Raw genomic sequence first — 13,041 nt, forward strand, 5'->3', positions numbered from 1 at the left:
AAAAAAAAAAGTTGTAGTTCAGAAAATACTCCTGTTGCTCTGCTCTAGCAATGTTTTTTTTTAAAAAATCAAATATCTTTCTTAGTTTATGCATCTCCCAAAGTTTGTGGATTGAACATGGCATTGGTCAAACACAGTAGTAAAAATCCTGTACTTTACTTTCACAGGCCCAAATCTACCAATGGCAACTGTTGATATCAAAAACCCAGAAATTACAACTAACAGATTTTATACTCCGCAAGTCAACAATATTTCATATACCAAAGAAAAGAAGAAAGGAAAAACTAAAAAGAGAAGATTGACAAAGGCAGATATTGGAACTCCATCTAATTTCCAGTAAGTATGTTCTTAAGTTTGAGTTTGGTTTTGGATGGGTGGGAGTTTTGTTGCTTGCGGTGGTGGGGAGGGATGTTGGCATTTTGCTTTTCAGATTTTATTTTTTTTTTTTTTGTGTCAATTACACTTGAAAATGGCCAGCTCTTGAACCTGTGTAACCTGAACTGAGTGAATGCTAGCTGGAATGCTGTGGGGTTTAAAAGGAGGTTAGCTTGTACACAGATGAGAATGTTCCTGCGGCTGTAAACAAAAAAGTAGCTTGCTATCGAAAATCAGCTTAGAAAAGACTTGAGCTGCATAGAGGTGCCTTATTAAAGTTGTCAGCTCAGTGAAGACTCATACTCAGGCTCAGTGGTCAACTCTTTAACACTGTGCTTCCTACACCTGCACATACTTAGCTGTGCATTGTCATGTGAAATACACTTCTGGGTCCTGACTTGTCATAACTGCAGAAATTACTTGCCATGATTTCATCTTTGGCTTTCTGTTCACAAACTTTCTGTTGAGTAGGCGAGGACTTTATCTTGTGGTGAAAGTACAGCATACATCCTTCAGAAATTTTTCCTATTGTCATTTCTTACCTATCTTTAATTTTTTGGAGTAGTTATGATGTACCACTTTGAGCTTCACTTTCATGAAACTTAGTTTTGGTCACTTTACTCAATTAACTGTTGCTTTCCTGAACATTAATTGTTGTAATAATCTACCTTTTAAAATAAATACTTCATTTGCTGAAGCAATTTACGAACTTAGAGCTTGAGTTAGTTACAGGAGAGATCAGTTTCTGTAAAGACTGAGAAAATCAGTGTGACATTTTCATGCCAAGTGAATGTCTTATTCTTTTGAAGTGGTATGTTGCGTCATTACACTAATGTGTTTTCCCAGAATATAATTCCATTAAAGTAATGTTGGCATTACTAGTTACAGTAACATTACTGCACAGTGTTTTGGGACAGTGCTCTGTAGAATGGGATAGTGGATGGAACATAAAAGAGGTGGGCTAAAACACTTCCCTGAACAGACTCTGCTTAGAAAATTCAGGCATCAACCTTGTTCTTACTGATATGAGTATCAGTGAAGTGCTGCATCTGTTAGTGTCATTTGAATGGAAAAATACAGAAAAGAAGGAGGAGGGAAACAAAAATGAAGAGTCACTGTTGTGACTGTACTGATGCAGACTTGAGCATATGTGGACAAAATTTGCATTACTCTGTCAGACCTCTGTTAGGAATTTGTGGAAGGGGTTGTGCAGCAGCATAGATATAAAATTACTTTGAAAGTTTTTTTATGATATATATCAGATTGTGACTTAGAGAAGCTGCAAGTAAGGTGATAAAATATTTAATGACATTCAAACAAAAGATATGTTCCAGTATCATATAATGTAACATTAAATTGTAAATGGTGAACCTTTACAAAAGAAGTCTCTTGAAAGTCCTTTTGGCTTCAGGTCTGTTTAAGTTTCCTGTAGAGTGCAACAGCTATTTGTCATCTTACTATGTAAGATACTTTAACTGCTAATTTTGCACAAACATATGGAGTCAGTGTGTACAAGTAATTTATCTTATTTTGAAGGGTGAAAAATAAACAAAAAATAATGCTAAAACTATGGCATATAAAACTTCAGAGTCAATTAAGTGCACTAAATTGAGTTGTATGCTCACAACCTCTTAAAAGAGCATCCCAAGTCACACAGATGTGCACAAATATAATTTACATATGCCAGGTTAATACATTGTGATCAGCTGTTAGGAAATGCATGTCTAATTTATGTGAAGCAAGCTATATCCTAGCATTTAGAATTCTGTAAACAATTCTGATAGTTAGTTAAAGGCATTTAAATAATTAGGCAAAACGGATTTTCCTTTTTTCCTTTTTTTATGGCATAATTTTACTTTAAACCAAACCTTTTCCTTCTCTTGCTTCTTAAAATAAATAGTTAACTAGTCATAGTTATACCAATACCAAAACTGATCATTGTACTTCAGTATTTTAATGAAGAAAACTTGTGCTGTTGATAAAAACAGACCCAAGTAAGAATACAAGGTCTGTTGTGCAAGGCACTGTTTAACAGCAGCCAAACAGTCCTACTAATTTATCAAGTTTAGCCTAGACTGCATTGGCTACTAACAGCTGACCTGGTATTTTTTATAACTCTGAGTTGAACTTCCTGAAAACTGTATCTTCCTTCTAGAAGTCACAGTATGTGAAAACAATCACAAAACACGGAGTCCTGGTAACATTATGGTTCTCTTTTCCATATCCAATAGCAGTATTGTGAAGTAGCTTGGAGGGGCACAAAACTCGTCTGTGTTCTAACTGGTCATAGCATCATGTAAAATAATACTTCCACATGAAATGACTGCTTAGGAAGGTGGCAGCTGAAAACAGTCCTGACTTATCTTTGAAAGATGTGAATGGGAGAGGCGGGATACACACAGTGGCAACAGAAAGGATGAGCCTTTCCAGCTGCATGGCACTGAAAAATTTGGCAGTAGCTCAAGGTCCAGTTGCTATGTAAAAGCTAAACTTTCCTTAATCTCTGAATAGTTCTTCCATCATTGTCCATATGCACCACAGGGTGGCATGAAACCTTCATGTTTTGCCACAGATTGTAACCTAAGGAGAGAAATTCTCCATTTGGTCTTCTGGGCATAAGACAAAAAATGAAAACAAAGACATTTTACTATTCCAGTCTCAAGTGGGGCACTGAGGAATAAGAATTGCTTAGAAGCTGGTATCTCTGGTGATCTCGGTGTCCTCTTATTTTAGTTAACAAGATCTTTTTTATGCTGATTAAATGGACTTTTCTGCTTTTTTAGACACATTGGACATGTTGGTTGGGATCCAAACACAGGTTTTGATGTAAGTAATTTAGTAAGTTGCTGAAGACAATTATTTAAACTTTAGAGACTTTTTACATTAAAGATTTGCATTAAAGAACAAGTTAACCGTAAATTAAATAGTTATAAATTGGGATTTTATGATGTAATGTAAATAGAGAGATGTTGGAATAGAAGGGAATAGGCAAGGGGGACTGAGGTGGGAGAAAAGATTTAAAACCTTCCTGCAGGGTGCCTTTCCTGCAGGGTACTTACTTCTCCTACAGTAGTACTTTCTGACTTGAAAAGTCAACTCAGAGACATGTACGTCACCTTGCTGTTCCTTTTAACTATATGGTTTGTGGGTGTTTTTTCCCCCTAATATGATATTTTAAAAGTATGTCCAAATTCCAAGCTACTAATGTAGAACTAATGTGTCTCACTTGCAGGTGAACAACTTAGACCCAGAACTGAAAAATCTGTTTGATCTGTGTGGAATTTCAGAGGCTCAACTAAAAGACAAAGAAACTTCAAAGGTCATATATGATTTCATTGAAAAAACAGGAGGTGTGGAAGCTGTTAAAAATGAACTGCGCAGACAAGGTGGGATTCCTTTTACTTCCATGTAAAAATTAACAGGCTACATTTTGCCTTAAGAATTAGAGTAGAAACTGTTGATGGTGAGCAATTTTTTATTCTCTTCTCTGGGCTTCATGTCACTGCAGTTGGACTGGCTCATGTTTCCATACACTGTACATACGTAAAAACATTCAGGCATGACTTGTCACTGAGGAATAAGGATATTTATGCCAATTAAGTAATTTCCAGTAGCACTTAGTCTGAATGCAGATCTACACAGTCTATTTGATACAGCTGTTTCAGACTGTGTACGTTAAATATTTATTTATAATCTCAATCTTATAAATAAATGAAAGTGTTGGAAGACATAATGCTGTTGTCAGCTGTAGTGGTAGTAGATGGCTGGCAGGTATGTATGCTGCCCATTTATCCTGGCAGAACTCTGTAAAGAGCCTTGAAACAACTACAGACCTGCAATTTTTATATTTTTTTAAAGTTAGGTTTTTTCCTAATTTGAAATTAAAAAATACTAGTTTTGAGCATGCTTCTGCTGGAAAAAAATTCTCAAATAAGCTGCTGCCTGGCTAAACTTTAAATGTGACCTCAGCTGATGCATTATCTAGTGGAAGATAGCAAGTCAGTTTAAAATTACACTGCCAGTGTCAAACTTTCAAAAATTTGCTTAGAGCTCTTCTCAAGAGAAAAATTATCTAAGGTGAAATTATAGTGGTTTGAAAGCAGTGAGTAAGCTGTTCAGTGACTGAAGAGATACGGAATCAGGGTACAATGACTTGTAACATTTATTTCTCAGGTCCCCCTCGGTGGAGCGGTATGTACTTGTACTAAGCATATGCTTCGAAGTATTCATGCTATTGTGTGATTTCTTTCCTAGATGACACCTTAGTCTGCACCTGTTTGTAATATTAAAAATGATGTTTCAATTTCTTAGTTAAATTGCAAACAAAACTCCCAATTATGAATTTTATTCTCAGTAAGAAATCTGTCAGCTTCTCTATAGAATCTTAACTCCTTTTAAATGCTTACAAGGTTGTTGATCCCATATTGCTAACTTTAAAACTAGATTCAGGAGACTTGCCTTAGAATCTTATGACTAGCTTAAAATATTTTTAAATGCCTATTTTTCTATTTTGTGTGTGTTAACATCACATTATGGCCATTTGCATGCATGCAATTAAAAAAACAACTGCCTCATCTATAATATGCATGATGATAATCTATCTCTGTGCTTTTTTATAGAGGTAGATAAAATATTCTAGTATTTCAGTGGGTTTATCCACAACTGCATTATTTCGTGTATGGGCTTGACTGCTGTTTGAAGTGTTCTTTCTGAACTGAAAAACATATTTCTGTGTTTATTGCAAGAATTTCTGTGCTTACATATTCACCCTGGTAGCATGCTGACTGGAGAGCTGCAGAAAAGCCATTCTGCTGAGACGGAAATTATTTTCCTGTTTTCCCTGCCCTCTCCCTAGTTTTGGTACTGGTGATTATTTTTTTGGTGACAGTACCATCTATAGGTGATTATACAAATTCTTTTGTTAATATCAGTGTACAGGTTAGTGCGCATTTATTAAAAAAACTAAAATTATTTTCTTGCTTTGCTTGTACCATCTGTTTGAGGGGGAAGGGAGAGAGGATAAGTTAATAGTGCTCTCTCCTTGCTGGTCCTCCCTCAGTTCATTACAGCTGAGTGCAGACAGGCAGAATGCTGTTCACACAGATTGGATGTGGCATATCTCTCTAGCTGCAATGTGAATAAACCATTTTCCCACAGGAAAACCTAAGCCTTGTGTTAGAAATCTAGGGAGAGCGCAGACCGTGGAGCCACGACCGCGCCGATTGTCTCCGTGTTGCAAAAACCCGTCACGCTTGGCAATACCGCCCTGCAGTGGCCGTAAGGGAACTACAGCCACATCGGCCAGAAATGGCAGTTCTTAAAATCGAGAATGTTTGCAGTGTGTCTCCTGGAAAATACATGGCATTTCAGATGCAGTTCTCTCTGTGTTGCTCTTGTGAAGGGGTAGGAAAAAACCCCAGCATCTCGTGGAATTTAAGAACATATCTTTTTCTAAAGATGAGCAGGGAAGGAGGCATTGAGGTACTAGTGACTCCTGCTTCCCCAAAGTCCCTTTTTTATGGATGTTCCCTTCTCTATGCCAGTGCAGCCAGCCTGCTTTCTTTGCCAGTAGAAGAGGTAAAGAAGTATCTTCTTAAGTGTAATAGCCTTTTTGTTATAAAGGCATGTGAAATCAAACATGAATTTTCTTAGTTATATGGTGACACCTGGATTATTAAGTAGTTATGTGTAGCAACCACACAACCTAAAGTACCATGAGCCATTAGATGCTTAGTGGAAGAGGAAATGAAACAGTGCTACTTAAAATGCCATTAGCAGAGCAAGTACATTTCAAGGCCACTTCACAGATAAATGAACTTTAGGGCTACACACAGGATGTTTCCTTTTGACAGCCCCTGCCATAAAGATACTCTTGGAAGTAATTTTCAGTAAAAGAGACTAAGGGTCAGTTTATGCTGCATTATAATGCATTAGTGGGGAGGGGAGTTGTTACTAGAAGATACTGCTTTAAAAAATGCTTGATTTTGTATTTACTTAATAAAATAATGGATACATTAGATAGTGGAAATTCTGTATTTCACTGTAAGTGTATTTTCTCAAAAGTTTTTCTCTTTTGTTCTGTGCTAGCTCAACAAAATTTTACAGGATTCTTCTGAACTTTAATCACTCATTCCAAGTCTTGCACCTGCTTCCTGCAGTGGTTGACTCTTAAAAAAGACACAACTGACATAGGCTATGTTTCACTTGGTTTGCCCTATAGGCATAGCTTGTATTCAGCTGTATCTGTGTTAATCCAGAATTGGTAAAATTTGTACAGGCACAGAGATCCTTGCAAAAGGCAAGGCACAGCCTTCTTTTCCTGCTGGTCTCTGAAAGACTTACAGGTATTGAGTAGCAGGCAATTCAGAGTTGTTTTGTTTCATTTCAGCTCCACCTCCGCCACCACCGTGCAGAGGAGGACCCCCTCCACCTCCACCTCCCCCTCTCCATAGCTCGGGCCCTCCTCCTCCTCCTGCTAGGGGCCGAGGGGCACCACCTCCACCTCCTTCAAGGGCTCCCACAGCAGCACCTCCACCCCCCCCTCCATCTAGACCTGGTGCAGCAGTGCCCCCGCCTCCGCCCAACCGGATGTACCCTCCGCCACCGCCAGTGCATTCCTCGTCTGCACCGTCCGGCCCTCCTCCGCCCCCACCGCCCCCAGCCGGTGGGTCATCTGTTCCTCCGCCCCCTCCGCCTCCTCCACCCCCTCCTGGTCCTCCTCCACCGCCAGGCCTTCCTTCTGAGGTTGATCACCAGCTTCCAGTTCCTGCGGGAAACAAAGCAGCGCTCTTGGATCAAATCAGAGAAGGAGCTCAGTTAAAGAAGGTAGAACAGAACAGTCGACCAGTGTCCTGCTCAGGAAGAGATGCACTGCTGGACCAGATACGACAGGGTATACAGTTGAAATCTGTGAGTAAAAGCTGCTTCTCATCCCGATGCGCTTGGGACTTGCAAATGCAGTGTGAACTGTGAAATGTGCCTCTGCTTTGGGGGCTGAATTGTAAGTTTTAGTAAAGTTTCTGAAGCAATGACTAAACAGTAGCACTAAGAAAATGCAAAGAACACACGTTTGCTACCGATGAGTTTTGGTGCATGAAATTACCCTTTCAAACTCAGTTCTTCTGAGTAAAATCTGTACATCCTACAATGATCATGGCTGTACAGAACTTTTGCAAGGATTATGAAAGGTTGCTGCTTTCCTGACTATTCAGTTAAATAATCTAAACTGCAGGGGATGAGTTTAGGAGTAATGGTAGTGGAAGGCAAACACTAGATTTATTCATTTGTTTTTATTTTCATCTTCAAATGTACCTGTGTTCTGCAAATATTGAGGCTTGTAAGAAGGTCTCTGCCTGTGTTTTGACAAGTGCTGCCCATAAGAGATGTCGCAGCTGTCCCTGCTGCAGAACAGGCTATTACTGTTTCTTACTGTAGCCACTGATTATCTTAAAAATAATTTCTTAAAAACTATTTTGCCTGTTGATACTTTTTTTTTGCCACTCCTCTGCACTCGAGGCTTCTGCTGTAAAAAGTGCAGGGGTGTGTTCATATTTATTTCCCATTAGAGGTAGGCATTATCAAAGTTAATTACTTCAGAAAGGATTATCAGCCCAAAGCAGACTCATTTTACAAACCCAAACAAAAATATTTTGTGGTATATTCCAAAGATAAAATAAATAATGGTTATGCAGCCACACAAGTCATGCATGTACAACCATATTAAGAAGCTTTCTTTTAGATGAATGCTAACTTCATCAGAGCTAAAGTATTTAAACTTGGGTATTGCTAACTACAGTTCTGTTATGTGGTAAAAAGTTGACTTTTTTTACTAAAGATTTAACAGTTTGAGCTAAAGGAACAAGCTGTTCCACAATTTCTTCTGGTGGAATATAAACTCATTAATCGTACAAGGAAGTTTGTCTTAAAATAGAGAGGTTCTGTTTTGCTAATTGCATCTTTCTATTGTAACCCTTTTTCAAGGTATCTGATGGTCAGGAGAGTGCACCACCTACACCTGCACCCACCTCAGGGATTGTGGGTGCGTTAATGGAAGTTATGCAGAAAAGGAGCAAAGCCATTCATTCTTCAGGTACGTCTGATAGAATTTTTCTGACCTCACAGTGTCAAGTTTTCAAGACTTAACACTTCTATGTATCATAAAATGCCGCTGGAGAGAAGCATGGATTCCAGCAAATAGTGCAGGGCAGACTGCTCTTGGCAGTGCCCTGGTGATGGGCTGAATAGTTCCTTCATGCTGCTTAGAATTACTGGGGTCTAGCAATTCTCAGTAATCCTCAACTAAGTTACTAAGCAAGGTTAATATCCTTAGAAAAAAATTTTTGTTGTGGTTGCAACTGACTTGCTTTTGTTTACTAGCTGTTTGATCAAATAAGTGACCACTTAAATATTTTGGGAGAAAGTTTTTGATGCTTTCTGTTTGTTGATGCTAAATCTTTTGCCATTATTCAGCTCCTGTGCTGTCAGTTCTGGTGGGCTTTGGCTGCCACCTCCTGGCTAAGAAGCAGCATTACTTGACCAGGCTTCTACCAGGACTGAATCAATTTCCCATGCTTAAGTGCTGGGAAAAATTAGGGCTGCAAGAGGGATTTGCATTTCTCAAATACCAGCTTGTAATAAATGTAGTTCAGTAGCTGCAATGCAGCTGTTTGGGTACATATGTTCTGCATAGGCTTTGTTACATTTCTGAAGTTTGCCTTGATACCAGAACTGGACATGCAGTCTGCAGAGCATCTGACCAAGTGCAGTATGGTTTGTTGATATGCTACCCTATGTGGTAATTGCCAGTTTTGGTACTTAACATAAATTAAATACCAGAAGGGAACTAAATGCTCCCTTACAGTTTTTTCCTATGGGAAGGAAATGCTCTTGTCCAACAAATAATTTTATCAGGGTACATTTTTAAAGTATGATGCATATTAAAAATGTGGAAGGCTGAATAAAGTCAACAAGCATTGACTTTGAAGTTGATGTTCATTACACATCTTTGAATATTCCAGTATCCACAATGGTCTTTAGTTCACCAGACCTTTTTTGCTTGTAAAGTAAACAAATACCATTAGGTAACAAACCTGGGGAAGCAGTTCTTACATTCTAGAAATTAATCTGTTCCTGAAATTTAACACCCAGTCTTCAGCAAGCTGGCAACTTGCACATTCTTTAAGAAACAGTAGTAAATAGTAACTGGTAAACGAGAACTTCTGATTCTTTTTCTCTAGAACAAAACAAGTTTTTCCTTTGTGAAGAGTGAGTAAAGCAACAAATTAGATTTAACTTCCAGCTAGTAACTATCTGAACTGGATGTCATGTCTAGCAATCTTAAAATAGAGTATTACTAAATGTATTGTCATGATGACCTTGAACTGATTGTTCTCTGTTCAGAAAATTGTGATAGAAATCAGTAATACTTTTGTCATGTTAAATCTGTGCATGCAAGTGACTTGCTTTTCCTATCTTACAGATGAAGATGAGGATGAGGATGATGAAGAAGACTTTGAGGATGATGATGAATGGGATGATTGATCATATATTATTATATATATATTTTTTAAGGTGAATGATATACTAAACACTGCTTTCTGTCTATGGATTCTGTAAAATTATCATGTAAATGTTCTACCAATTTGCTGTATATTTTTGTTGCCTTTTGCTTTTTTATTAATCTGTGCAATACCTCATTTAATCTGTAAAGGTTTGTCATAATCCTCTACAAAGCTACTCCCTGTTAATGTGTGCAAGTTTACACCTGGATGATAATGTACATGTGAATACTTTCCATTCCATCAATAAGGGAGTTTAAATGTAATATGTGAGACTGACAAAAACCTTAATGTAATTTAGTTATAATGCAAGAAGGAAAACACTATTTTCATACCCTACTTTTTCTGTATCTAAATTTTCTTATTAAAGCCTAGTATAGCACTATGTTCTTTAAGTGATGCAGCTCTTAGTTTATTTAGCCCCTTGATTTCAAATTAAATGCTATATGAATGTTGAGGCTGGTTTATCCTATTGCATGGTTTCAAATACATCAAAACATTGCAGTTCAGATCTTAGCAGTATGCTTTACATAACACAAAAGCACTGCAGAAATGCACAGCTAGTTGTGAAAATCACCTTGCCCTAACTATAGTACTGACTGCTATTGAAGGGCAGTAGTAATTAAATTCTTCAATGGGGACCTCTGAAGTTAAACAGGGTGGTTCTGTATTGTCATAGTGGTAAATGCAACTTTAATGCAAACAAGTTCAACTTATGGTTGGTTTGTTTTGATTTGGGGTTTTAGGGAGGGTTTCTTGGGGGGTTTTTGGGGGTTGGGTTTTGTTGGTTGGTTTTTTGGTTTTTTTTCTTCCCTGCTCTTGCTTTCAGAATGAAGATGTCTAAATTACTAGGGGCTGTACTGGAGGCTGGCAATCGCTACAGCTTGATCTATTTTTAAAATCAAATTTTTGTGGTTTTTAGGCTGAAGGGCTGCATTTAAGGCTTGCTTCAATAGCATTTAATTACCTTTTTAAAATTTGTAGGACATTGGTGTACTAATAAACACAAGTGGTATTACTTTGCAGTCTTTGCTTTATGGTACACAGCAGATGCTGAAACACCAATCCTACATCCTGTAGGTTGGAAAGTCATTAACTCAGAATTATACACTATGGATAAGTACTGAACTTTATGGCAGTATTTTGTCTTCATATGTTGGCTTTAAGACCAAGGGTTGTGATGAAGATCAAGAACCTGATTCACAAGAATAGTATTGGAATAAGTGGACAGAAAATGGGATTTTCATTTCACAGCTTGCACATTTATATACATTGTACTTTGTAGTGCAGTAAACATTGGAACATCTGCCTATTATGAAATACTAATCTATGCTAAGTGGGTATTTAATATCTGCAGCATTAATTACTGTACTTACTGTATTTTCAGGTAGAAAATCTTTTTGAAAACCACATTATTGGACACAGAATGTTTATTAAAGTCAGTTACATTTGGAGTGTAGTTAATACATAGTGTCCTGGGTCTTTGACTGTAGTCAGGGTATCAAACAAAATTTAAGTTATCGGAGAAGTATTGACTGAAACCCAGTGTTGACCTGATCTTGACAGGCTGGACCTGCATGATATGGCTTGGATTTCTAACCCAGTTATAACCTAGTCTTTAGCAAATTAATTTAGTTGTAGGAGGAGAAAAGAAAGTTGCTGAAAAGTAGTGGGAGAGGTAAGGTTGTAGTTAAATTATTCAGAGGACGCTAACTTCCTTCCAAGAGTAATTTAAGCACATAACTTGAGAAAAAAAAATTGCCAAGTGGTCTCACTTTCTTGCAGTAACTTTCTCATTGGCCTCTGCTGCTGGAAACACTTCCTGCTAGCTTTGCTGCTGTAATGGCTTGAGCTTTGGATCAAGTGCAAGTGCAGCCTGGTGTAGCTAATGGCAGTGGAGTTAGCAACTTGTGTATAAGGAAAATATTTGTATGGCTTTCATATAACTTCTGGCACTGCACTCTTATTTTTATTGCATATAGGGCATTTTAAAATTAAGCAGATGAGGCCTAGAGGTTTTCTAACATGCTACTTACTAGATATGTTTAGCTGTTATGTTCCCAGAATTGGAATTTCTGTAATATAGTTAATAATTAAGCATCACAGTTCATTAATCAAATTTCTATTCTGGATTTGGGGAGCTCTGAAGTTGCAATATTGAATAAAATTTTGATTTGTAGATACTGGCCAAAGAAAGTTTTTGGGTTTTCTATTTCTTCATATAAAAAGTACACGCACACCTGTGGTGTCCGGGTTAATATTTACTTTCAAGTAGTGTTTGTTCATGATAAATTTCAGACATACAGGCTGTGATGTCAGTTAAGTTAGTCATAGCTGCATGCTTCAGCACTCTGCCACTTTGGCTCCGAGCAGAAGACAGCATTTCATGATACTGGTGCATTGTTGCTAAACATTGTAATGAAGGCCTCTTATATATTCTGGTTAATTGACTGTCCAGATAGCCTTAGCAATTAACAAACTAGCATGAGGCTTTTGTATCTCAACACTCTATGTGCATAGACAATATCAGCTAGCCACTTGTACGTATGAAATTCGTAAGAACTTCTCAATCATTCAGTTTTCCATTTATCAAACTGAAATTTTTAGTATGTGAATTTTTGAAATGTACAGTGAATAGGATGTTGCACTGGTGGCAATTCATCATGAAGCATAATAAAATTAATTTGACCCAACTAGTGTAAAACTGTGTGGTTTTTAAGTGCTGATTGCGGCACAGGTTTTAAAATAGATCTTTAGGTTGATTACACACTTTAAAAGTGACTTTGGCCACCTGGCCAAGTTCACAAAGCAGTAAATAGCCACTGTCAAATCGCAGTAGTTTCATGTCTCTGGAAAGTTGGATTGTGCTGTTGAGTAAACACAATGAGTAAGAATGTGACACCCCGTCCTCCTGGCACATCTCACTGCTGCTAAGCAGCCTCCTTGGAAACAGCTACTGCTGCAGGCAAGTGCAATAAACCAGCAACATTTCAAGGTCAAACAAACATGGGATCATTAATAAACATTCTAGAAGAAGTTCTAAATAATTAACTCTTGTCAGTGGATGCTCTAACTTAACCTGGGTTATACAGATGTAAATCTGTCCTGC

General features: G+C 37.7%; 1 protein-coding gene across 3 annotated transcripts in view; it reads left to right on the plus strand.

Moving 5' to 3' along the window:
* WASL (WASP like actin nucleation promoting factor) overlaps nucleotides 1-12,625 on the plus strand; it is a 50,224-nt gene extending 37,599 nt beyond the window's left edge. For 2 of the 3 annotated variants that reach the window (XM_039726738.1, XM_039726739.1), the window contains exons 6-12: nucleotides 168-336; nucleotides 3,159-3,201; nucleotides 3,608-3,761; nucleotides 4,549-4,566; nucleotides 6,764-7,284; nucleotides 8,356-8,464; nucleotides 9,854-12,625. In XM_039726738.1, coding sequence (XP_039582672.1) covers nucleotides 168-336; nucleotides 3,159-3,201; nucleotides 3,608-3,761; nucleotides 4,549-4,566; nucleotides 6,764-7,284; nucleotides 8,356-8,464; nucleotides 9,854-9,915 — 1,076 coding nt within the window. In that variant the 3' untranslated portion in view covers nucleotides 9,916-12,625. The remainder of the gene's footprint in view (nucleotides 1-167; nucleotides 337-3,158; nucleotides 3,202-3,607; nucleotides 3,762-4,548; nucleotides 4,567-6,763; nucleotides 7,285-8,355; nucleotides 8,465-9,853) is intronic. The other variant, XM_039726740.1, reaches the window with a different exon arrangement.
* The last annotated feature ends 416 nt before the right edge of the window (nucleotides 12,626-13,041 follow it).

The sequence above is a fragment of the Passer montanus genome, unplaced genomic scaffold, assembly GCF_014805655.1.
Source record: "Passer montanus isolate IOZ18808 unplaced genomic scaffold, ASM1480565v1 scaffold6, whole genome shotgun sequence".
NCBI lineage: Eukaryota > Metazoa > Chordata > Aves > Passeriformes > Passeridae > Passer > Passer montanus.